This window comes from Apteryx rowi, unplaced genomic scaffold, assembly GCF_003343035.1.
Source record: "Apteryx rowi isolate R43461 unplaced genomic scaffold, aptRow1 scaffold_34, whole genome shotgun sequence".
In the NCBI taxonomy this organism is placed as follows: domain Eukaryota; kingdom Metazoa; phylum Chordata; class Aves; order Apterygiformes; family Apterygidae; genus Apteryx; species Apteryx rowi.
This window is the reverse complement of record NW_020449863.1, coordinates 4110059-4137545: the sequence shown is the minus strand read 5'-3', so window position 1 is coordinate 4137545 and position 27487 is coordinate 4110059. Positions and strand designations below refer to the sequence as shown.

The 27487-nt window shown below is 34.0% G+C and overlaps 1 protein-coding gene across 2 annotated transcripts in view; it reads left to right on the top strand.

Moving 5' to 3' along the window:
* LRPPRC (leucine rich pentatricopeptide repeat containing) overlaps nt 1–27487 on the top strand; it is an 86122-nt gene that overhangs the window by 22115 nt on the left and 36520 nt on the right. For both annotated transcript variants that reach the window (XM_026072291.1, XM_026072292.1), the window contains exons 14-24: nt 364–391; nt 2730–2787; nt 3913–4019; nt 4232–4309; nt 4656–4712; nt 5427–5540; nt 6759–6889; nt 8105–8190; nt 9806–10010; nt 17894–18018; nt 18639–18745. In XM_026072291.1, the coding sequence (XP_025928076.1) occupies nt 364–391; nt 2730–2787; nt 3913–4019; nt 4232–4309; nt 4656–4712; nt 5427–5540; nt 6759–6889; nt 8105–8190; nt 9806–10010; nt 17894–18018; nt 18639–18745 (1096 nt within the window). The remainder of the gene's footprint in view (nt 1–363; nt 392–2729; nt 2788–3912; nt 4020–4231; nt 4310–4655; nt 4713–5426; nt 5541–6758; nt 6890–8104; nt 8191–9805; nt 10011–17893; nt 18019–18638; nt 18746–27487) is intronic.

Genomic DNA, 27487 nt, shown 5'->3' with positions numbered 1-27487 from the left:
TATTTTCTTGAAATGCTAAATAGAATGAGATATCATGTGGTAATTGTACTTTTTTATTTTATAAAAGATTAAACTAAAAATCTTTACTAGTCTTCATTATTTGTTTGTATTATTGTGTTATTTTGAAAGTTACTTAGTAGAAAACAAGATTATATGCAGTAGAATAAAAAGTACAACTCTTACTCTGTATAAAATTATTGTCCATTTTAAACAATGTGCTAAATATTTAATCTTAATAATTTCCTTTAAATGCTTTAATAAGATCATCAGCATTAATACGGTTTGTATTTTTTAAAAAAGAATGCAAATGTAAAAAAATCATTTTGTTGCTTTTAATTTCTTATCCTTTGCTGCCCTCTTCAGCTCAGATGATGTACATCTTTGGAGCAAGGTAAGTGAAGACAGTAATGCTATAAATGAAAGCTTTTGTAAATTGATTCAAATCAAGTTCTTTAAGCACTGCATGTTTATAATGCATTAGTGTAAATCTGAGTTCTGAACCTGGTGATTGCAGGCCCCTGTAATTTGAACAAGACATTTGTCAGTGACAGATTATACAACTATATGAAATTGTGTTTTCAAATCGGACTGGTAAGTGTAGTTGTGGAAAAAAAAATGTGGTGTTACCACTTTGTGTGGCTTATGCTACTCTGATTTCTCTGTAGATCCATGTTTTTATCACTGTATAGTTGTAGCTTCACGAGCAAAGCCTGCCATGGTTTTCCCATCTGACTTTTTTTATTTCCTTTTCCTGCCTTCCACAAAACCTTCTTCCTGTCCCCTCACCAATTCTAAACTAATAACAAGGCACAATCAGAATTTTCATGTTTATATTATATAACTTAAACTGAAGGCAAAGTCAAATGAAGGAAAACACCTGACCTAAGTTACAAATGGACATGGCTGCTCATCTTGCCCTCCCCGGGGTGGACTACTTTGAAAAGACATCCCACAGTATATTTTTGCAGAGTACTAGAATAAAGGAGATGTTGGCAGATGCTGACTGGGATGCGGTTACCAAATTTGGGAAGRGAAGCCCTTTGTTTTCTGTCTTTTTCTTAGATGTTGTACCTGTTGACTAATAAAGTATCATATGTTTTCCAATGTATTTCAAGTTTTGAAAGGAAATCTTAAGATGAAATAGAAATTGCAATTTGGAAAGCCACTGTTTAATGTGGACATATTAGACAAATTAAATATAACTGTGAAGTTAAAGATTTTTTTTTTCTATTCTCCTACCTTTTTCTGATGTGTAAAGATTATGGTCAGAGGATATGTTTGTCCTCTGCCTCTATCCTTCCTTTTCTGTGTTTTAAGAAAAAAAGAGGAACTCCTACACTATACTCCCATTGTGGAAAAAATCTTGAAGGACAGTTGGAGAACTAAAATAATGGTGGTCTGCACATAAAGCAGTGTTTAGAGTTAGTTTTGCTGATCTCCACAATGGAGGAAGGGTGCATTTTGTCATCTTTGCCAGATTTATGAGTAAATACATTTATTAATTTTTCTAAAACAAGAATTGCTAACTTGGGAAATCAAAATTTACTTAGCATTACAAATAATATTGCATATTCTTTTTTTTTTTTTGTAATCCATGCTTTTCAGTATCCTCTAACATTTGATTCAGTAGGAGAACTATGCTGTCATGACTTTTTTATTTTTTTATTATAGTACTAGGTTCTTCTGTGTTGATTTGTCTTAGGAGGGTGAGGGCAAAGGAGCGGAAGAAAGCAGTAGTTTAACTGTCCACAGTGTCCGTGCTGTTGGTAGAATAAGAAGTGATAGATAAGGTATTTCATTGCACGTCTGGTATTTTCTGGCTTTGTTTATTCATTTCCATTAGCAAATGAAGGTGAGGGTTCCTTTCCTTCTGTCTTTACTTAAAACACAGCTCTTTGGCAGTGAGAATGCATCCCCCTCCTGCTTATTTCAGATTGCATTCTAGAATCATAGCAGATAAAGCAAAATTCTTGAAATAGTTAAAAACTGGGATTTTGAGTAAAGATAATAATTTCCTTAAAAACAGTCAAATGGATTTTTAAAATGTGATATGGTTTAGCTTAAGTACTTGCAGATAGAAAGTGGGGGCTCTAGGGTAAAGGCTTCTTTTTTTTTTTTTTTTCCAGATCAAGTAAAATCTACCTATTCCTTCAATTTGTATAAGACTGATGGAACAGATGCTAAATTTAGTTAAAGTATAAAGGATGCAATTAATTTTTATGGGGACATATTTTGTCATTCAAAATTACACTTATTTAAAACAATTATACTAGTTATATTTAGTAGAGCACGATATATCATGTTCTTTTCTTATTCACGAATTTGCTTCTTTAAAAATATAAAAAGAAAAGCTTTATGGGCCAATTTCAGCCTTCTGGTAAATTGGAACATAATTTTAGCATCTCCAGGAGTGACACTGGTTAATATTTACTATAGACAATGCCTTACAATTGCTAACTTTCTGTAGAATGATACATAAACAGAATAGTAGAGTGTCTGTCTTACTGCCATACCTCAGAAAGCATTTCAGTTTGCAATATATTTTTTTAAAGAAAAACCTATTATTTACAAAAAAACCTTCCTTGTATTTTTTAGTGAATTACTATGATATGGTAAAGAATAATACCTTAGCAAAGAGATGCTTTATTATTTTGAGAATTCAATTTCAGATACTATTTGTCCTTACTTGCTTCTTTTGACTGCAATGTACGATTATTCTGTCTTACCAGATAACAGAACTGTTGTACAAGGATGAACGTTATTGCCTGACGCCTCCAGGACCAACTGGTAGAGTTTCAATTTCTATGATTGTAATTTATCCACAAATCCGTTCTTCTGTGTAATGATGGGTTTGAGAGATTACAACAGTAAACACTGATTGCTTCTTTTTGAAAGTGAAATTTGAAAACATGTTGGGTAAAATCCTTATCCTAATAATCAGAGCATATTTTGTGAGATCCATGAGATCTCTTCGTTTCTGGAATTATAAGAAAATCTTACTGATAACTATTTGTTTTTCTAAGTATATTAACCAAAATAGAGATTTAGAATGAACAGAGTATCAGTGTATAAAACTTAAAAAAAAAAAAAAAAAAAAAATACAGTCTTTCCATTTAGTTTTACCTTTGGTAGCTCTTTTGATTTTTGTGAAGCAAAATGGTACTTAACATCCCAAATCTACTATTTTGTAGCAGGTATGCTTTTTCATGTAATCTGGACTTAAAAAACAGTTTTTCCTTCCTGTCAGAGGGTTTTTTATGGAGAAAGCTAACCTTTTGAGAAAACAAGCAATTGGTGCTTCTTACTATTCTTGAATAGTAAGACCTCATATATTTTATGCTTGAATAGATAAGAACTGTAGTACTGTATGCTAAAATTTGTTAATGTTGATTTTCATTAGCTGATAGGTAACTCCTTCAGTATTACTTGACCTTATGGTTAAAATAATATTTTTGCTTTATATTTATATTGCAATATTTAATGTAGCTTGGTAATAGAATATAATGGGTAAAAATATACAGAATAAATATGCAAAGTGTTAGAAATCTGTTTTTTCTTTCGAGCAATGACAAAATATTTGTGGCAACTATTTGGGGTAGCGGGCAGGAAAGGGGGGGAAGGCCTTGGGCAGTACCACTTCTGTCACGCAGTAGTGGAAAAAATAGATTGAAGTAAGATTCTGTACTGAAAAGCTGTCACTGGGTCTGAAAATAATTAATATTCCTTTCACTCACCAGTTAGATATGTGCTCCCAAACCACATAATCTCTATGCCTCAATGATCATTGTTGCCATTTCAGAGCCTCTCATCAGGGTGACATCTCACACCAAAATGATTTCTTATAAATTAATCTTGATAACATGACAGTCTCAGTAATTTTAGTGGAATGCTTTCTCTTGTTTTTTTCCACAGAAGCTGTTGGCTATTTTCTTTATCACTTGATTGACAGCATGAGTGACTCAGAGGTACAGGCCAAGGAGGAGCGTTTGAGACAATACTTCCATCAGCTGAAGAAGATGGTACCATTTCATTTTTTGCTACATAATGCCTGTCCTGCCTGACATGTATCTATTAGATTTGAAATTGCTGCTTTTAAGTACAACCAGACCACTTCTCAATGACATGCAAGAGCTGGAGACTTGAATTACATCTGAGATAATTTCTGTTAGACAAATTTCAGTTTGGTTGTGTTTCAAAACTCATATAATTTTTTCCCCACCTCTTGATACAGAATATAGTTATCCCTACAACCCACTACAGCGGCATTTGTAGACTGCTGGACTCCTCTCAAGTTCCTGAATTAATTAAGGTCTGTTCTTCTATGGCAATTACTTTGCAGCTAAAAAATGGAGTATGTGTGCTCTGTGAATATAGTCTCCTTTGCAAAATAAGTACCTTTATGATTATTATATGTAGCCTTTTAACCTTTCTGTAATTCTTCACTAATTGTTGAAATTATTTTTATTCTCACATCTGAAAGTTTTAGAGATAAGTTTAAAAGTACTGTTTCAAGTCAATCTAGTAACGTTGCAAAATACAGATTTTTTTAAACATAATAATTATAGGATTAACTTGACAACATTTTTAGTATGATATGCTTATAAATTGAACATTTTTCTTGGATTAGTGATATCTTATGTTTTATTACATTTTAGGATGTAAGGTTACTACTTCCTCATAAAAAAAATCTGTCTGCTGATAACATTCCAGAAGTAAGTAAATTCACCAACAGCTACGCTTGTTTTTACTGTAGTAATAATGTTTGGGTGTGGATGTTATATGAAGTGTAATCAATAGCTTTCAGGTCATGGTAGTATATTAACATTATTTAAATCTGCCACTTAAAGTTCAGAGGTTACTTTCCAGAGTAGGAGTAAAGACTATTCAGATTTTTGTATAGACCTGATGCTTGATCTTGGAGTTGGCTGAAGTTTCATGCCTCAGTTTCCCTATCTGGTAAATATAGATTTTTTTTTTAAGTTCTAGATAACTAACAGTGGTGGTATGAGGCTTAATTCATACTTGTAAATTACACTGATCCACCTGAGTGGCAGGAGCTATGGAAATCAATCCTGCTACTAATGGCGGAGTGTCAAGTCTTTACATCTCTGATCTGAGCAGAGTAGAGATGGAAAAGGAACCAGGCTTCTGTACCCTACTTCCCTGAACACAAAGAGCTTAGTATGAGAGAAATAGTAGTATTTAACCTTTGTAGATACGTTACTTAATGCTTTTTTAAACTATATTCTGACTCAAATCTTCAATTAGTATGTACTACTTAAACAGATAAAAGCATCATAAATGATTAAAATTTTCTTATACTATGAGAGAGGATTATTTTGTCTGTCTTTTATTAAAGCGATCCGACAAGTTGTTCGGGGGAAGGGTGTTTTGTAATTGACATTCTTTCTGTTACCTCCATTTAGAGTGCTAAACCTGACGTGTCTGCTTTGGAGACAAAACTAGAAAAGCGAAAAGCTGAAAACCAGCCTATTACAGATGTCTTGAAACAACTCATACATGCTCTTTGTGAAGAAGAGGTATCTTAAGCAATGCAGCGATAATTGGAAACACACAGCTATATTTTTAAAGGGACATAAATGACTGTATTATGGGTAGACACAGTTAAGCAAAGACAAGCGCAGTGCTTGAGGTTTCATGGTTTGATGCTTATAAATCAAACATAAGTGCAAAAAGCAATTAAATCAAAAGGTTAACTAATTTCAGCAACACCTTGAATGGCATGTTTTGGGGTTGCTGAAGTTTGTTTACAATAATCTGCAAAGTGAATGATAGTAACAGCTGTGATAGGTTTATCATACATGCCAAATGTCCTTTCAAGCCATGGCTCCGGTCTCTTATATCTAGATTGTCAAGCAACTGATACATGCACTAGTCATTTGCAATTCAAATATTACTAGGTTGTTAATGCAGGGATTGAAATTCCATTTTTCCTGCAGGAGGAAAGCTCTTCTGAGATAAAGGGTCTCTTGCCTTCATTCGGCAGGCGTCCAGCTGTAGTTTACATTCATTTAGTGTGTCTGTAATTTGTGGGGTATCACCACACTTTTGTTCAGTTTCTTGTTCAGTATGAGCCTGCCTGTAAAGCTGTATGTGTAGGAACCATAACAGTCATGAACATGATAGCACAATATTCTGTTGCTAAAAATACAGTTTGTAAACAGTGATTTTCAACTGCCCCTATCTATGATTTTGCATATGAAATAAGGCTAGAAGCAAATACCATTGTAAGTTCAAAGTGGTCAAATGTATGAATAGAGCATGTGAGGGGAAAAAAAAAAAGAAGCTATCCATGGGATCATTAGCTAGTTTATTGTTCTTTAAAAAGTAGTTTTGTTTTATGTTTGGCTTTGTTTGCACCAGGTGAAAATCATTGTTGTGAATTCTGAATAGATCTATTTTAGAGTTTGGATTAATCACGTTTATGGCATTAATAGTGAGCAAAAATGTATTACATTAAAGCATGCTAGAAATGTTAAATAAAGCAAGAAAATTTACTTTGAAATCTACTTTCCAGTTAACTGAAAGGGTGTTTTAGAAATGAAGAGCTAAGTTTCTGTAAAATAACTCTCGCTCTGAAAATTTGCTAGAACGTTATAGCTTTGTACTTTCAAATGTGATCATCTACTATTAAAAACACTAAAGTAGTCACGTAACTGCACGCTAGATGTCTAGGATTCATAATGTCATACTGACTTTTCCTCCAGTTCATATCTTTGCTTTGTTCCTTTTTTTAGAATATGCAAAAAGCTCTTGAAGTGAAAGCCAAATATGAACCGGACATGGTTGTCGGTGGCTATGCAGCCTTAATAAATTTGTGCTGTCGACATGATAATGTAGAAGAGGCAATGAACCTGAAAGAAAAAGTGTAAGTACACCAGCACCGAAACATGTCACAGAGATTTATGCTGATACACAGACCTTGTTGAATTAAGTAGGTTGAGTATTAACCCCCTCATCCATTTTTAATTAGTTTTCCCCACCAATGTATGTGCATTTAAAACAGTCAAGATTTTTTGTTGAAAGAAATTTGCTTAGTATAATTGAACACCAGAAACAGCTATTTTGTGTGGTCATTAATTGCCTTTAAAAAAAGGGAAGGGGGGCAAATTGCTATGTATATTTTGTTTCTGTTTTTCTTTTAAACATATGTAGCTTCTAAATTGAAGTTCAGCTTAAAAAATCTGCACCTGTGTTGTGTTTTAGAATAGCACCTAAAAAGTGTTCAGAATATACCGCACCTATATTGTGTTTAGAATGGCAGTGTTTTTAAGTGACATTATATTTTAAGACTGTCAACAGGCATTCCATTTTAAATTTTTATTTCAGAGCTTTATATCTTCTCTGTGAAAATTAGCTCCCAGCTAAAACATGCTATGCATGATTTATCCTGGAGCAAATTCTTACATATCATCTTTCCATTTGCCCCTTCCTCCTCTTCCCACAAAAACCCCCGTTCAGTCTGATGCTACAGTGAATAAAAAGTTGTGTTACTTCCAGGTTTTCTCTCTTCCATGTGCACACACAAAGTATTTGCTTTGGTTTTATAATAGGGTTCAGGCTCGTTACATAAGAAGAAGATCTGCCTTGAGCTTAGCTTGTTGCTAAGTAGTGACTTTTTGAAATGGTACAAAATGAAACAACAGAAGAAATAATTTTAAAACTTCCAGGGAAAAGAAAACAAATACATAGCAGCAACATTCAGATAGTAACCTTTAATGTGTTACCATAGATGAAGAGCTTCCTACTCTTTTCATTTCAATAAAGAGTAATGCCCTGCCCCAGCCACGTGGACTGAATTTTCTTCTCAGGCTTCTTATGAAGCAACTACCAAACAAGTAATAAAGCCATTTGGGTCTTTAAAAGATTTCTTAAGTTTTGGGTTTTTGGGGACAAGTGTGTGTGTATGTATGGAAAATATTTTCTAATTGCAGTTTAATGATACATCTTTTAAAGCATATCAGATTTTTCCTTTTAGCTCTTAATGCTGTTCTTTTGTTATGTAGTTTTTAAAATAAAGATTTCAGCTGAATCCRGAAAATGTAAACTTCTGTTGATACAGTTCTTAATGTTTAATTTCTAGCTTCCCTAAGAATTCACCTGTTGCTCTTGACACCGGAAAGTACGTAGCACTGGTAGAAGTTTTAGGAAGGCATGGCAGACTAGAAGGTAATCCATTTGCTTTCATTGTATATTTGTACTATGTAATAAAGGTATCTTGCCTCAGGAATAAAAAWGTGAGTTGATATTAATGGTATATCATGTCCTGCAAAGTGCTTGAACATTTTGCATACAAATTTGCATCTGAATTCAACCAGAGATGCTTGGACAGTGCAGGCCATTAGTTTTAATGGATTGGCAAGCTTGTCATTTACATTTGCACAGCTCAGTGCTTTTTGCATTTCTGCAGCTAGTTTTTATTAGCATTGCTGTTTGGATTGAGTTTGAAGATCATGACTTATGGCACAAATTGCGTATGTGCCTAGACTAATGGCTTTGTTTTTGCTTAAGAAGGTCTGAAGGCTGAACATAAAACCTATAAACATAACCTTCTTGTAAGAGCCAAGTACTGCAAAAAAATCATTTAACTTTTTATAAAGTATATATTTTTATGTTTTTTAATGCTTTTTTTAAATTGAATTTTAAAGTCAAATTGCCTGTAAATTTTGGTAAATGAGTGTCYTGCAACCTATGCCTATTTTTGTATTTCTAGATTTTTGCATTAAGCTGTTGTATTATTTTTGTAATTTACTATAACATAACTTCTATAATTTACATGATTTTGTTCATCTTTAAAACTTTAGGTTGTAATCAACTTTAAAAGATAATTCTAAATATTGAGTTCTGTGTTTTTGTACAGGACCTAACACAGTAAGAACACAGCCCGAGACTAGATACAAAATTGTAATGATTTTATGTAAAACACTATACAATAAAATAAAAAGTTAACTTTTAGTGTTTTTTTTCTTGACAGCTCTTTTTGAAATTTGTCTGGGCCACTTACTAGGTTATTGTTAGAAAAATAATCAACAAAGCTGACCTTTTCCAAATCATAATAAATCAGCTCATGACCACCTCTGCATTAAAGCAGTTTGAAAAGATTAGCTTGCTTTTAAGAGCACAAATGTCCCTCTGAAAATAAAACAATTCATAAATGTAGCCAAATGTAAAGTGGTCAAAACATCCTTTCTGTGCAATAATTAAGAACATTTTAAAAATGCACTTATTCTGTATACCAAAATGTTTGTTTCTGCCTTACTAATGAAGCTTAATGAACCTAATGTTTTAACATGCAGTCTGTTAGAAAGCTTTCATTGGCTCTCCTTGGCTAATTAGTATCGACACAGCAAACAGGCCCTATCGGTATCAGACCATTAGTCTGGCTGTATATACAGTGTAAACATATCTTTATTATCTGGCCTCGTGACAAGCCATCTGCTGAAGAAACAATGGAGTGATTTAGCAGATGTTAGCGCTGAACTATAAAAGCATCCATTTAGTAGAATCTTGTAGCTATAGGGCAGACTATACAGGGTTATGTGGTGCAGAGTGGGCACACAGTTCCTATCTATAATTTGTAGTCAAAGTTGCAGCAAAATGATAAAACCATGCTATTGTAGATTTATAATTGTAGTCTCATTTAGAAATGCAAGTAGTAATTAACTTGAAATCAGCATTATACGCCAGAATTTACATTCCTGCTGGGTTTGAAATGCTGTTTTAATAGCAGTTTGTTTTCCCTACATGAAATTACCTAAGGGTCTTTTGTGTTGTTTCATTGTAGATGCTATTAATGTTCTAAAGGAGATGAAAGAGAAGGATGTTCCTATCACAGATAGAACAGTTGCATCTTTCTTCCGCGTTCTTAATGCTGCAGCCATGCAAGGTGAAGTTGAAACAGTGAATCGGTTACATGAGACCATTGTGACCCTCGGATTGGCAGAAACTGCTGTCCTGTATTCTCCTCTGATTACGGTTCACCTTGAAAAGTAAGCTATGTTTGGGCATGAGATGAAACAAGTTATATTCTAATATTTATTTACATTATATGACCTGTGTATGTTGTACACAGCTGCACATTCATGTTTGAAAGTGCTGACGTACATAAACATGCGCACACATGTAAAACTTAAGTGAGCTAGGAATGTTGTGATGAATGAGTATGTCTTTGTAAATTAGATAAATAGTGTTTTCGTCAGTTATATATATCACATCATGGTATCTGTAGGGGAACTACAGCTGTGTTTTATGGACATGTTAGAGATCATGTGGTTATATACTGAAATATGCTTACAAATTAGATCTTTCTAAAGCTGAGCTTTTTAAGTCTGTTTGACAAGATAGTTAATCAGAGTATGGTATATATAGTCTCAGCTCTTGTAGTCAAGTAGTATGTGTTTTCCAGTCAAAACAGCATTATTTTGCTGTACAATGCAGTAGATCTTAGGTGAGCTGAAGGGCAGTTCTTGGACATGAAAGCATTCTTAATTCACATAAATATTCAAATAATCTGATGTTAATGCCAGAAGACTCTATATTGCTGAATTTGAAGTTCTAAGTAAGTACTGTCTGGTTTGGTCATTGCGGTTTTTCCATTCGTACCTTTGGTACAAGGAAAGGAAGTCCATATACTCATCCTGGCAAGGGGTATCCATAACTCCTTGTGGCATGTTCCTTTGAATAACTTTTTCATTGAGGTGTAGGATATTTGAATTAATGAACGTATGAACTATATAACATTTTCTTACTGAAACTGAGCCAAGAAACCCTTTTTGCGTTCTCTACCAAATGCACAATCTTTTTTATTTTTTCTTAGCATGTCTTTTCTGTAGCTGTTGGATTTTAATCTCTTACAGCTAGTGGGACTGATCAGTCTCTTCCAGTTTGGTTCATGTATTTCAAATGTGGTTTCTTGGCTTAATTTTAAATATAATACCTATGAAATCAGTGAACTTTTCATAGTATCATATTTGTAAGTCAGCCTCAAAGGTGCATGTTAATGTGTCTCTGTTAACAACACACAGAGATCTAGATTTTTAATTCTTCTCAATGTTTGGACATGCAAGGTCTTGCATTTTTTGTATTCAGAATGTTTGTCACAATGTCACAAACTCCTGTTGGCTGCATGTGCATTCTCTTTTAAAAACAGTATTTTAATGAATTGGTCCGCTGTTATGAATGTATAGTGTACACCTTTTCAGTCAGCAGTGCTGCCTGGATTAGATCACAAGATGAGGCAGATGTTTATGGAAGTAATTTAAATGCAGTCATATGTAACCAATGTGCCAGAAAAATATCTGATATTATGCTTTGTAACATGTAGTAAAAGCAGTTGCATTTTATATAATTGGTTTATGCACATTGACATCTGGAGTTGTTCATGGTACTACTGGATTTGTCTCGCTTGAGAACTAGTATATGATGATGTAAATAAAGATGTGATCATCTGTGGATGCAAAGGCAAACAGTGAAGAGTGCTGATTCCACATTATTTTAGGTTTTTAAAATTTGGTAAAACTTGAGAAAAAAACATTTGATGAGACTAGACTTTTTAGAGGAATTAATTCCATACTATGGAACTGCTTGGCTATAAGTCATTGATACTCACCAGTATAATTCTTAGTATATATCATATATATAAATACAATATGAAGTAAGTTCGTTTCATGTGTTTTTTTCCCTTCTTATGAGTAGAAAGATCTTGCTTCCTCTTTAACATTAAGCAGAACAGAAGGGGGAAGCTTTTTTCACATAGTTTGCTTGAGAGAAATAACTGAATTTCACTGATTTTTCTGTCATAGAACATAGAAGTTTCTGAAAGTTGACTGACTGAAATAAGTGTTAGTCATCTTTTCCAGCAGTAGCACTCTACTATTTGCCATGCTACAGCTCAAGAGTCATGTGAAAATGTTGTCATTTAGCTGCAGGTCTCCAGTTTGCCTCTGAAATTAGCTCTGGGATTTTTTTTCATGTTCCACAGAAGTGGTTATGCTAGTGTTTTGTTTTCTTAATTTATTTCAAATTTAACTTTTAAATTGCTTGTAAGGGAATCTGCAATTTGTTTTTGACCACTTCTACAAGCGTAGGTCTGAAATGCTTATGGGTACCCCTGCTGTCTGTACTCAGGAAGAGTCGGAAATTCTCCTGACATCCTAGTGCATGTGAAAAGTACCAGTTTGCAATAAAACACAGGAAAGAAATCCGTTGACAAAAGATTACAAAGTTTATTATTCTAGTAGAATGGACACTTTACCTTTGACATTTTGAGAAATATGTAACTTAAATAACTAGAGAAAGAAATCATTCTTGCTTATTTGTTTCCTTAAATTTTGCTTGAAAAAAAAAAAAATCAACTGCCCTCAGTTGTATGATCTTTTATTCATGAGTCTGAACCAATTTCTGAAGAAATGGTGAAATTGCAGAAAACGATGATGAAGCAGTCCACATTTGAAATCTTGGTCTATCATCCAAGATGATAAACCTGCCTTCGATAGTGTGACAAAAAAATCTTCATTAAGACAACTTAACTTTGAACAAGCTTTTTAAAAATCTACAAGAATGTGAAGGGCTTGCACTTTGTCTTATGTTTGCACTGATTCTTCCAACTGCTGGTAATAGGAAAAGCTGTGTTACCTATACTGAATGAATATTCTTTTGGCTTTAAGGGTGGTGGGCTTTCTCTTTACCTTCTCTTTCAACTGTTATGGGAAACCCGTTCAAATACCAGCAGGTTTACAAACTTGAAGAGGTTTGTGAAGCTAATCTGCTCCTGTGCTATACAGTACTTTGGTGATCCCTATTTACAGGAGGAGAAATTAGGCAGATACAACACCTACTGCTTTTTTTTTTCTTCCAAGGCAGCTGCACAAGCCAACTTTTATACAACCAGAAATAGGAAGACACATTTTAAAAACCTGATGCAGTTCCTATCTTTTCATTGGCATAAGCTTGCTTCTGCTTTCTCTGTATATATAGTCTCTGAGATTAAAGAAACAAGTTACTCCATGTTTGCAATTTATATGTTCTGTGTCTCAGAAGTGCTCTTAACAGATGGAAGAAAAGTTGCATGAAAACGAAATATGAAAACATTACAGACTGTATGAATAAAATATTCTGTAGCTCAAGTCAGTGAACACAAGTAGTTAATATTTTAAAAGGTCTATAGGATTAACTGAATTGTATTTCTTTAAAAATGATCAATGCATTTTAATACTGTGTTGTCCATTAAAGCCCTGTGTGCTGGTTTGTGATTAATTTTATATAAACGCACATTTATTAAGTTTCTCATGTAGTGCATGTGTGGAGCTGGTGTCTTGATAATTTCTCTTGTCTTGGTTTCACAGAGTTAAATTCATATGTGATTTTGTTTGAAATGATTCTGTAGCACATAAAAGTTGATTGACTTTTAAATTTACCTTTAAAAGTAGTCCACTTTTAAAATTAGGTGATAACTTTGGGAAAAAAATCATCTGTACCGGGGACAGGTTTTTTTCTAACTTTTAGCAGCTTTATTTTGAATATTTGCATTAAAACTCTTCAAATGCTGCAATGAAATTAAGGATGTTTGGCTCTCTTACTCCATTATTGCAATTAGGAATTTAGCATCATCAGTGCCAAAGGACAAAAGTGTCTCATTTGCCCTATGGGGACAGGACAGTGATAAGATGATTTTTCGTCAAGGATCATTGGGTCGTAATTAAGTTACATTCATGGCTATTGCTTTTTGAAGGATGATTGGTAAATGACAGGCTTCATGTGCTTAGTACGGACAGTGTTCACTAGGGTTTTTTCTCCCTCTGTCAGAAAATCCTGTTGAGTCTGATAATGTAAATGTGGCATTTTATTCTGAACAAAAGAGCAGGGAAATGAGCTATCTTGTCTAATCATTCAGTTGTTTAACACCGACTTCCAGTTTAGACTCAATTGGCTGGAAAGCACTTGACATGTGAAGTTAGTGCTGTTCGGAACGCATGTTTGAGTAAATTTTAAAGTAAGTGACAGCTAAATTGTACCTAGGGAAATTACAAAGCCTTCAACACAGTTAATTTTTTGGGGAGGATTAGTTGTAATTGCAACACCAGTCTCCTTGAAGATTCCTTAGTATAGCAAATGAACAGAAAAACATTTAGCTCTTTCAAGAGCCCGTTCTCTTTTAACAGAATAATTTTTGTAAAGCTGATTGTACCTTGCTGAATTGATTTCCCTCCACGCCAACATCTGCTGCAGATTCGTAGAGAGGGATTTGTTTTACCAGTCTCCCCTCACCCCCACCCCCAAGAGTCCCTTTTTTCTTCCTACCTCTCTAGTGATTTCAGGTTTGAGAGCTTTTCAATCAGTAAACCCCTTAGGTAAATTGCCACTTCACTAAAGCTTTATGCATAATGTTGCAGCACTTCATTCCAATTAAAATCAATATTTGGAGTCTTATTTTTATCAGGCAGACTCTCTGGTTGGGAAAGTTGTTTATTACTATTAAAAGGGTTAGATTTAGTGCTACGTTCTTGAAGCAAGAGGGGAGTGGCTTGTTGAAGCCGAAGGGCGATGATACATCCACGGATGTTGTATCCAGTCTTGCTATTGAGCGTGTTCTGCAAACACTGAGACATCTGAATAATTTTGTCTCTTCAGGTAGCTTTACTGTGTGCGAGTAAAATTGCTCATGCAAATACTCTTCACGATTGTGCCCACAATACCGGGACTTCACAGGCATCTTAAACAAAGTGCATCCACAAACTTTTGTAATCTTAACCACAGAGCCAATTTAGTTGAAAAATGAAGCCGAATTAGGACTCTTTCCTGCTTGTGTAAGGGTCAAGCATAACAGAGTGATGACTGAAGCTCCTCCTGTCATTAGAAAATAATAGTATATCTTTTTTCCCCCCTTATTGAAACATGTTCTTCTAAAAATATACAAAATCTTTAAGTGTAACAGGTACCAACCCTGAATAGGTTATATTTGTGAGTAACTGAAAGAAAACTCTAGTAGTATCTAGCCCACTCAAAGTGTAGCATGAATCTTGTGTCTCCATATTTTAAATAACATTTTGTATAGACTGCCATTGGAAGCCAGACTTTCCAGCATGGCTATGAGTATATGGTTAGGGCTTTATTTCTTTTGTGACTTGATCCATATTAGTTAAACAGTAATTCTGGACCAGGCATTTAACCTAGTTAGTGATACTTTGGGGAGAGAAGAGGGCATCTGACATACATAAGTTTATACAGAAAGATTGCCAAACGTTTTGAAATGTTTGACTTTTTATTAACTTAAAATCTTCATGTCTCAATATCATTTTGTTAAACTATGGAAATTTTTTTGTGCCTTTTTTTTTTTTTTTAAGTTCATGAATAACATCATGGTACCTATTCAAATTTTATCTATACTTGAAATTTGAAGCCTACAGTGAATTCCTAATTGTCATTGGACTTTTCTAACAGGATTGTAAAAACTTCTTACAAAAGTAGTTGTTGGTACCATGCTCACATGCTGTTGGAATTAATTGCAGTTTGTGACAATTAAGAAATAATGCGGTTTGAGTAAATCATATCAACTCAAGCATCAACATAAACTTGATGCTTTTTATTCTTTCAATACTAGTAAACACAATTTCTTTTTAAAGACTGAAATTCTACATCTTTTACGGGTTTATAGGTGTTTGTTGCCATTTTTATAATTTATCTGTTTTATAAATGCTGTTCTCTAATAAACTGTTGGATGGATGGTTGGTTGCCTGAATACAGCTGAACAAATGTATCAGATCTCTATAGATTCAAAAAGATGTCTAGTAAATTGGTGCATAATATACTGACCTCCTTAAATGCAGACTTGCTCTTGAGCCTTTGAGCAGCAAGTACCAGTAACAAGAACAATATTTCCATTTTTGTTATATCAGTCCTTTGCTGACTTTTTTTCCCTGTGCATACAGTATTAATGCCTTCAGAAGTGTACATTTAGAGTCTAGAAAACTCTTAATGTTCCTGTTTGATTGACATTCCAATTATTCATTCATTTATTGATAGCTTTGACCTAAAAACAGTCTCTTTAATCCTTTAGGAATACAGCCGAGACAATACTATGGCAGTTTGAGCATCAATCTGAAAAGCTAAATTTATCACTGAAAACTTTAATTTGAATGTATAAATGTTGTTGTGTCGTCTTAGAAATTGAGTATTTTTCTGTAAAGCTGTTTTTTAAGGTATTAACTGAACTTGCATCTAAAGCAGGAGAAAAATACTGATTATATAAAGCTTTATATCTGTCTGTAACTACCGTAGTATTTCTCTTTTATGACAGTAATCTAGCCTGCAACATCTACTTGCAGTTTTGAAATTAACCTGTAATTTAGTCTTCACCCCAAATGACAAAAATTCAAATGACTCCATGGGGTGCCAGAAGATGCACTGTAAACAGGGCTCAGTAAGGGGGATAAGGTAGAAATCCATCATCTTAAGCTCATTTTCAGAATGTCAGTATTATTGAATAAAATTAATTCTTCTATGTTTTACTCTTAATTTTGAAATATTATTTTAGATGAAGATAGTGGTTTATAGTAGTCTAGACAATAATTCATTCTCTGAAAAAGTAAAATTTCTGCTGCAGAAGAAATTGGAACATGAAGAGCAGACCTCTGAATTTGGCTCATTTTGACAGTAATATTTTAATTTGAGGTTGAGTTGATCAATAATAAATTTGCTTCAGGAATTCAAAATCATCATTTCAAGTCAGGGTTTTTTTATGGCCTTTAACTGCTGCTATTCAGTGTTGTTTTGCTTTGTTTTCCTTGCCTACTTCCGACCACCCTTTGATAAGACTTCTAAAATCTAAAATGAAGTCCTACTGATTTATGGCTACTTACATTACTTATACAGTTTGTATATGGCTTCTCAGTTTGATTCATTTAAATTTAAATCTTCTCTTTCAAAAAAAACCTTCACATTTTACCACTGTTTCAATTGTTGTCCTCTCTTTTTGTTTGGGTTGGGATCCTTTCAAGAAGGGTCTGCACTACGTGATTTAGTTCTGTTAGTTGCACGGTTTACAATTTTTAAAGTTGTATTTGCTGTTGTTTTTTTTTTTWATTCCTGATCTGATGATTTTTATGGCTTTACAGCTGCGTTATGGAAAAATACAAGTCCCACAATTGTGACAAAAGCATGGAAATCAATGTGATTATTTGTAAATATTAGTAAATTATTTTGTCTGTAAAGGTGTGAAGCAAGTATAAAGCAATCTAAGGAGCTTTGGTTAACTTAGTTAAAAACCTGAAGTTTTTTAGTGGGAAAAAAAATGCTGTGGATAAATTTCAAAGTACTTGAAAATTGAAAATGTCTAAACGAAGACATTTGGAGGTAATATAAGGTGCACAATGTTATTTATTGAAAAGAAAAAGTGAAGTCTTAAATATAAATTGAAGTTGTCCTGGAATCATTAGTTTGTTACAACAGTGCATGGTAGAACTTAAGAATTTTACTTCAAAAATCAAATACAACTACATATGTATCATTGAAACCTTTTGATGATGATTAATTTGTAGCGAGCAGTAGTCATGCGCTCAAAACTATACAGTTAAGAGGTTTAAAGATAAATCTGTAATTCTGTTTTCGTTTCTGTGGCTATCTAGCATGCATGGTATTTGTGTGTAGAAAAACTTTACCTGTAGCAGTTTACCGTAATTTTAATTTGAAATTCATATTACAATTTAAAAGTAACTGTGGCGTGTTTAAAAAACACTCTCTTGTATTATATACTTCTGCATGAATTGTCCTTGAAATTTTCAAGACAAAAGTACTTTCAACCTGCACTACTCCTGTTAAATTTTGCTTCTGGAATATTTAGTTGTTTTTAACCTTGTGTTTTGTTTTGTTCCACAAGGGATGACATGCCTGCAGCTCTGGAAGCTTTAATGGACTGTTATAAGAAGCATGGTAAAATTCTGCAGCTTCATAACATCTATTGTAGACTGATAGAGAAAGGAGATGCTGATCTTCTGCAAAAGGGTTAGTTGCATATAGTCAGATCCTGTCTATTGATTACATAGAATCTTTTTTGGAGGTTTTTCTTCCATGATCTGTATATCATTATTTTTTCAAATGAAAGAAAAATCGTGTGTGTGTATATGTGTAATCTTAAAACAGCTAAATGATGCCTACATTCTTTTTTTTCAGATTGACAATTCATATTAATTTTAAATATAGTGAATCCTAATGTTTAGATAATAGAGTATCAAGCTATCAGTAATGATGATTAGTGCTAATACTTCTTCTATCTACATATTACTGTTAAGAAAAAACTTGTTCACATCTGTCTCAAATAGTTGTGAAGTTGAGAAATACTTACTCTGCACAAGTAGAGAATGCCGTTGTATAGTCTGCCTAATTCATTGACTGTAATAACTACAAAATATAGTGCTGATAAWAAATAAATAAATATGCTCAATTGCCAAACTACAACGGATTATGTAATATGTTATAATTCTTCCTAATGTTGCAAAGTTTATTTCCTTATGGATTTTTCTTGGAGTTTTGTGTTTCTTGGAGAATCCCACTATTAATGTCTGGCTATGTGTTAAAATGTTTCAGTATATTTAGTAAATTAATGAGGTTTATTCTCTCTTTAGTTTCAGATTTTATAAGCAGAGAATATGGTGACATGATGGCTCTTTATGATCTCTTCTTTGCCTTCTTGCAAACAGGAAAATACAAAGAGGCCAGGAAGGTCATTGAGGTGGGATTTTAACTATATTACTCTAATCGTGCAGCTATTTAGACTCTTAATTAGAAACATTTGAAGTTTTTAACCTTTAATTAGACTTGTTCTGATTCATGTTAATAGAATTCAATCCCAATAATGAAAAAAAAAAAGCCTCGACCAGCTTTATTGTGTATAATTACAGTTCAGAAGAGAGACAGTCTGGTTGTATATTGAAATTGTTTCCTTACTTTGTCAAATTCACTGTTACATATCAAAATGATATTTGCATATTAAATATCGGATTGTGGAACAATTAAATTAAACTGGCATTCCTGGGTGTAAAGTTGCTAATCCTCTTTCCGAAGGAATTCTTTGTTCTTAAAAGCACTGGAATTTAATTTGCTGCAGACCATGCTCAGATTTATTTGTAATGCTTGTCTACAAGTTAATCAGCCAAACAAGTGCTGTCTGCTACTGTTTGGCATTTAATTTAGCATTTCTTCTCTCTCTCTCTCTTTCAGTATAGTAAGCAGCTTATAGGAAGTGGTAGGTGACAAACTTGGTCCATTTAGGATTAGTATATTTTATCTGGACTTGATTGAAATTGTGCTTGCTGAAATTGATAAGTCAAAGGGGCAGCTGCAGAGTCTGCCCAGATTGTGATTATTTTTCTTAACACAGTAATATGTTTTTTAAATGCTGCATAAGTTTTCGATTTCATGTGTGGGAGGTGGGATCTTGCAGAGAGGCAATACTTTGTCCACTTCATTTTTGTGTTATGTACATACACAACTCTGACCTAACTTTTTGTCTATTTTTTTCCTTCCTAAGACAAAGTAATTTTTTTTCCTAATTCACTTAAAAATATTTGAGATACCAGTTATACTTATTTGAATTACTAGCTAATAGAATTCTGGCATTTAAAAAATCTTTGAAGATCTCCTTGCTGGCCTGTGCTGAAACAATATTGTTCTGCTATAAAAAATGCTGAGCACTTCTGAAGGCAAGCATTGATATTTTGTTTTGAGAGGGTTTTTTGGACCTCATGAAGTCTTAAGAATACAGAAGAATACAAATGTTAGTATCTAACAGAAGATAACACACTGAGTTTTTGGTTGTGGGGKTTTTTTTTGTTGTTTTGTTTTTTTACAGTGCTTAAAACATGTAGGAGGGAGAACAAGGGTGAAATTTGGTGAGAATTGGAAATAATAGTAAACAAATAGGAGGCTTGATACTTTGTGTGGTTTAGCATCTGTTTCTTTAATACTCAGTCTTTCACAATACTGGCATTTAATTTCTTAACACTTCTTTTAATGGCTACAGTTCAGTCGTGAATAGGATAGTAACCAAATTATGATTGTTCTTGCTTTGAAATTTTTGTCCTTTTTTAATAGGTACCAATTTATCTCTGCAAATATTTGGTATTTGGTGATTGATCATAAAGTATTAGTAACCACTAACATACAGACTTAGTTGTAAAGCTGAACACTTAGTATCTGGAGACTAAATGGAAGTTTGGCTCTTTTATTTCACTTTCTATGCTCTTTAGATTACGGAAGCTAAGTAAGACCAGGAAATCCTAAAGTCTGAATTTGAGTTTTGTATATGCTGTTGAGAAGATGTTCTAAATTCCTGAATTTTTAGGAATACAGGAATTTGCCTAGGAATATTGTGCATGTATTTTACCAGTAGATGAAGTGTCAAAAAATGAATTATATATAATATACTTAAAACAGCACATAATATAACAATATGTTAAGTATTTTCAAAGAATTTTTTCTGAAAGGGAAGAAATGATTCTTAAAATCAGTATTTTGCTGAAGCAGCAAGTGGCTTTTATTGTTTTAACCCAGAACAAATTGACTATTGGCTTTTGTTTAGTTTCATTGGGAGGTTATTTTATTGTTGAAGCCTTAACGTGTATAATGTGGAAGATGGAGTACCAGGTGTATGTTTATCCTTTTCTCTAATCCAGTGGTTTCTGAAATCAAATTCCTTCTCTTGTTGGTCATCACAGATTGTTTCTCTATTTTCCTTTCTTGTGAAATAGTATTCAGCAAAGATGATTAAATTTGGGGCCACTTTCTATTTTTAGAAGTTATTGTTGCATATTAGGCATGGATTACCTTTCAACATGTACTTTTATCATGTGTTGCTGATTATGGTGGTCAACTGATTTTACTAATATCATTTATTATATGAGCGTTTAAAGGGTTAGTAATGAAGCTGGAAGATGGCTCCTTTAGGAGCTAAGGGAGCAAAGACCGTGGAGGGATGTGATCTGTTAAATGGGGTGTTACTGGAGACCACTGGCCTGTTCTTGCCATTTGTAGAAATCTGATGTATRCTGGATGCTTATGTGAAAGTTAGTGAGAGCTACTGCTTTTGAAAATTTGCAGCTCAAGGCCCTGGGCTAAGACAAATAACTTATGTCTCAATCTTCAGTAAAATGCAACTGGGAAACAAAAGTAGGAATGGCAAAAGGGGAAGATTTGAGTGAGATTATAAAAATGAGGTTGCAGAGTTGTGTACATACATGATCTGGTAACAGATGTGTTGTGCATGCGTGTATATAGCTCATCTTGTGGAAGATTGTCACAGCAAGAAGGCTGAAAGATCTGGGGACGCATCTGCTTGCTGAATAGACTGGAAGAACAGCAAGACTAAGCAGAGAATGATAGAGTAAAAGGCAACTAAAGGTGGATAGAAAGGAGGAAAGAGATAGGCAAAAAATGCACCTAACTCTTTTAATCTAGCCATGCCTGGAGATTCATGAGCCCTTGGAGCTACGCTGGTAGAAGGATGTGCTCGTAGATGCCCACTTGCTTTCCATTGGGAACAAGCGTTGTTGGAGAGTTATGTGAGTAGAGGGGGTTGGGTGCAGTACTGCATCCAAGCATGATTTAGTCTTCAGTTCTTAGTTGTACCTCGACTGATAAAGTCAACTTTTCTCCCAAGTCCTTCAAAGGTGATCTTACCCAAACAGTTTGGTACATCTCTTTTCTCGCCCCTTACCGTGAGGTTGGGTACAGTTTTCTTCCCCTTAGATTGGCACAGGAGAACTTTTCTTATGTCGTCAAGTTCAGCTTTGGTTACTTTGGAAAATTGTGGCTTAATTGACTTTTTTCTTCAGTTTTGTTTTTCAGATTTTGTCTTAAAAAAAAGTGAATACCTTCTGGTTTTAACTAAATATGTTAAAACTAAAGGCTAAAAGAAAATCCTGCAAGCAGAGGTGAAGTTTCATTAAATGGGATTGGCACAGAAGTACGTTCTGAAAAAAATATTTTCTTTGCCTATCATGTTCTAAAATGTTGTCTTATTTTGGTATCATCTAACTAAATTTTCTCAAGGAGAGAGATCTTGTGTAGTTTTTCATGTGTTTTGCTCCAGAGCTGGTAAATACAGTAGTAGAACCTGGAGTCTGGAAAAATTTCTTGGCCCAGTACTCTTGTCATAAGCCTGGTACGTAAAAGATTAGGGAACTTGCTGGAGCCAATTGCCTCTATTTGTTGTCCAAACCATAGCTTCTTCCCTTGTTGTCAGAACTGGGAAACTGGGATTCCCTTATGTTTAACCCATTGTTGGCTTCTCCTGGACTGGACTGTTGAGAAGGTCACTCAGGAGAGGGGGAAAAGAAAAAGGGATTATTACACTACCTTAGGAAAATCTGCTTCCTTCCCCACTCCAGCCATTAATCTGCTTTTTCCTTATATGCTGTGTGGAAATTTATCTTGAAATGGTTTCATTACCTAAAACAGTTAGAATATAGTAGTTTTGCGTCCAACTTAGCTGTTAAGTCATCTCTGAATTTTGCACTATGAACTCATACTTGCAGCCATTAGCCTTCATGATGATTAAATATTTCTAGATTTACCCTTTTCCTTCATTTATTTTTCATGCTCAGTCCTATTGTCAAAATATTCTTTAGATTTGTGTGCAGTTACGCCACATTATAGCCTAGACTGCTGTTGGCTCTTTCTGGTAGAAGCACAGGGTTTATATGTAGTTAAGTACTCTTAACAGTCCTGCAGCAGAGATTCAAGCAAGCAGTTCTTAAAATCTGCTTAAGGAAAGTCTGAACTATGTTTTCATGAAGTAAAAATGAACACCTGACACCTGTGACTAAAATATGCAAAATTCTGAACCAGTGATGAATCCTTCTGTAGTGGAAATGAGCCCCTCTCAGAAGTACAGGTTAACTGCATAAGATATGAAGTAAAAAGTAAGTAAACTATCAAAGATTTGTATATTCATGTATGAAGTCCCTCTTAAAAAAAAACAAAAAACCAAAAACTTGCATTATCAGAACTCCAGAGAAAGAAAGCAGAAGAATAAAATAGTTAATGAGTGTTTATCTTACATTATTAATCTTTTTAATCTTTCAGTAGAAGAGTTGATCAACCTCTCTGTAATTTTTAATCTGTTGTGATGGCTTAACTGGTTGAAGCTCTTTGTTCTGAACTTACTTTATAAATGTGCAAAAAAAGCAGTAGCTAGGATTTGGAATGGCAGTGTAATGCAAACAGAACTAAACCTCTGCGAGTTCGTGCTCCAGTGATGGTGCAGGCAGCACTGCTGACAGCAGCTGTGTTAAGGTTGTACAATACTGTAAACAACTGCATCTAAAACTTCGAGTTCTCATGGCTGGCAACAGTTTCCTAAAACTTCCCTGGCCCTGTCTCTTTAGATAGTCCTGTCCGTCTCTTCAGGTAACCCTTTCTTAAAAGGACACTTTAAAAAGTATATAAAATTAGAACTATTCTGCAATTTTTTATTTTTCTGAAGACTCACATGAATCAAGTAATCTCAGTCTCTTCTGTATAAAAATATCGTCCTAATATTATGTATCACTCTTCAGATCGTTTGTTGCAAGGGCAGCTGACTTCTTCTGTCTTTGCGGCATTATCTACTGACTTGCATGATTCTCTTTTCTTTAACGTGAGCCAAAAATACTTCATAAACTAGGTTTTTTGATTAAAATGTGAATATTTCCTCTTTCCATGGAACACTTTAAAAAAATAACGAGATGCCTCTTAAATCTTCTTTCATTCTTCTGCCCCTGTACCTGTCCAAAAATCTGTAAACATGAATTCCTGTTTTTCTAGGTCTTTCTAAGAATGTGCATATTAGCATTTATTTTAATACTAGCTTTCTGTTAGCACTGCGCTGTCAAGATACAATCTTTACAACTTTAATTCTACTCCTTTCAAGGTAAGGAAACTGTTGCAGGGCAGGGAGGTTGTAGCATTGGATAGCAAAATACTTTTGTAAAAAACAGTTATCAGATCACTGGCATTTTTAATCATCTGAGAAGCTTATGCACTCTTGTGATACAAACTAGGGAGTTTGTAGAGAAGCTTGACTTTTTTTTATTACAGATACTTCTTGAAATCTTTCTACATTAAACATTTAATGAGCCAATAAATTAAAATGGTTCCTTCTGTAAGAGAGTTACAGCTCTTGTTTCTGTCTAATTGGTAGTTTTCCTGCGAGTGAAAGCAGAGAGAGGATTATTATGCTTGGGAGACAGTAAAAGATCTCGGACCCATAGGGCAGAATTTCCATAGCAATTTGGGCTGCGTAGGGTTGCGACCACAGGAGGAACCTCCCTTGGAAAGTCCAGTGCATAGTGCGCCGCTTCAGAAGTCTTTTCACCAGAATTGACTTGCAGATAGTTTTCTCATCTTCTGCCTTAGAGTTAAATATATTGTACCATAGCTCACTAAAAGATGTGTTTGTGAAGAATCGAGAGACAGATGGATGTGAGATACTTTTTCTGAAATGTCCTTCCAATGTGAATAAATGTAAAAAAATGTATTTGCTGTTGAAATTCAAGACCTGACGAAAGAACTATTTGGAGTGAGTCTAAAGTTTAGTGTACGGGAATATATCTATCAACACATGTCAGGTTAATTCTGGAGGTAAATAGATTTAAGCAAAGAATTTTGACATCCACTGTCAGTAGGCCTCAAGATGCCAATTGCTATTGGATTTAATCTACCATAAAAACGAGAGTATTTCTACTTGATATTGAGAGATTACAGCCCTCTTTCATCCAGATTGCTTTTATAAAAATCTACATCGTAAAATTGAGTTTTGCTGATTTTATGCTGGAGATAAAACTATTGGAAGAAGATGCTTTCTTGATTTGTAGCAGCAGGATTTATATTTTTAATGTGTGGCTTAATGATGATTATATCTAGTGTCAGAATTCAGCTACAAAGAATTTTTTCGGTGCAGTTAGGAAAAGAGGAGAAGTGATTAGAACAAAATTTAAATGTTGGTGAATGCTTAATGTGAATTGTAATAGAAAGGTAGTTATACTGTGGTCTGAGATTGAGGAGTAGTTTATACGGAGATGTAATAGCTTTTATTAGAGTAACTGTATACAGCTGGGAGGGAGGGGAAAGGATGAAGAGCTTTTAGGCACACAAGCCCTATAATTACAAGAAAAGATTATTTTTTTCTTATTACTGAGTCCCATTAGTCTAATAAAAGTATTACTTCTCCCTGTGAAACTGGACTCTGATACAGCTATTATTGAAATTGTATTTTGTTTTTGTTCCTACATGTATATGCATATGTGTACGTGGGTTAAATATGTGCTTACTGGTTCAGTGCATGTTATTTAACAGTTCCTAAATATTGATTTTTTTTTTATATTTTTTTTAAAGAAAAGTAGGTTAATTTGTTTCAAGTAAGTAAATTTTAGTGAATTTTAATTCATTGCTCCTGATAGAAAAATAAAGGAGATGACTATTGAACCAGTTCCTTCCGGAAAAGGAGAGGGGTAATGTGTTTGGAAGATGGGGCCTTGGTAAGAGCTGTGCATCCGTTCTTAGCTCCAGGGATTTTCTGTTAGAGAGAAGATAATACTGAGGTTTTTAATGCTTTTAGGGTTCATCCTACAACATAAAACCACATTAGAATGCAAAGAGCAAATTTTTGAGCCCAGAACAACCTCAAGGAATTTTATTTTTTGAGCAGAGTTTTTGTATTTTTGACTTCACCCTTTCTTTAAGCAAGATTATTTTTTGTGAACTTCTCTTACTCTACAAATTCATTAAACAGTAATATTTTACTTCATAATTTCTTTCAGCAATCTTACTGATAAATTTGGAATATTCCAATAGTACTTAAATATACATCAGACTCAGCCGTCATCAGTAAAGCTGATGTTTTAAAGCCTTTTCCTACTTATTTTCTGATAATTTGGGAAAATAATCAGTTCTGTTTTCATCTTAGTCTCGCCTAGCAGAGGATATTTAAAGATATTTTCAAAAGAAAGAAGTCAGGTCGTGTATACTTATTCATCAAATAGTAATTACTGTGTTGGTTATAAAGTTAGCAAATTATTTAACTGATGTTACTTTAGGGACAAAGTAAACAGTAAAAGTTGGTCTTTCATGACTTCTCTCAACGAGAGCTGACGTACATTTTCCAACGAGAGCAGCTGGCCTCCAGTGGCAGATTTGTTTTATCCCTCTCCCTGGGTGGCTCCCTCTCTTCCCTCTCCTTGATGCAGTCTAGCAGTGTTTTAGTGAGCTCAGGAAAACACCTTTAGGAATGGAATTTGTTACCATTCTGTTCTTGTAAGTGTTAAGTCCTGGAGATTGGAAGCTTCGAGTTTTCTTTTCATTTTTAACTACTGCTGTTTTTTATGTAAAAAATTAACCCAGTACAAGTAGTCTAGTTGCTAACTCAGTTGACTGTAGGATAGGCAGAAAGGAGAACATGAACTTGAATGTAATCACTCCCAACAGGAGATATAGGAGGGATAATCATGTAGGCATGTGGCCATTTGTCTTTCATTAAATACCATACAATACAAATAATATATCAAATACTCTATACTTGTTTAGTTTTTGAAGGCATAACTTGTATGTGGAGCAACTCATAATTTTCAGAACTCAGACTTTGGAGTACTTGCCCTAGTCTGAAAAGTTGTCATGTTAAAGGTACAGATTCAATTGTATTCAAATTTTATTATAGTTGTCCCTTGGCTGAATAGTTGTGCAAATATCAGGATGCTTCAGATCAGCTTCTCGTTAAATCAGCATTATTGCTTTGGGATGCATTCAGTCAGAAATAAATAATTTGAAAGTAGTTACTGGGCAAAATTACTTACAAAGAACAAAGCAATTATTCCCCCCCCCTTTTTTTTTCAGAGGAATCCCATCTTAATTATAGACAAAACAAAACCTTGAGAACTGTTCAGAAAGAATGAAATGAAGCAAATGACRATCTCTTTCCATACCATCGCTGCAAAACCATTTTTGAAATCCAGAAGAGCATGCCTTCTTTCTAGGTGGAAAATGAACTTGCAGAAAAAGCATTACTTCCGTTAGAGGACAATCCCTGCCATAGATATTCCTAGCTGTAATACTATCCTGATAGTGCAGTGGCTTTAAGAAAAGCAAAGCTTCTACAGAGAGGTGTATTTTATTGGACAATGTAATGTATTTTATTGGACAATCTGATGGCTGCAATACAAAAGAAGTTTTCTAATGCACAGTCCTTTTTAAGAGCTCCTTGGTCTTTAAAGCTCACATCTCTTACAAACTTCTGAACTACTGTGTAGTCTAAAAGTTGATATATGCAGAGCTGAGAATCAAATCAGTCTCTTGCATTTTCTGTATGTCTCACAGTGGTACTTCACTTATGATATAAAGATTATAACTTAAGAAATACAGCAAAGTGGTATACTTATTTCATTCATCTGAAGGGAAATTTTAAATTATTTAGATTTTTATTATCTTTTTTTAAACATTTTTA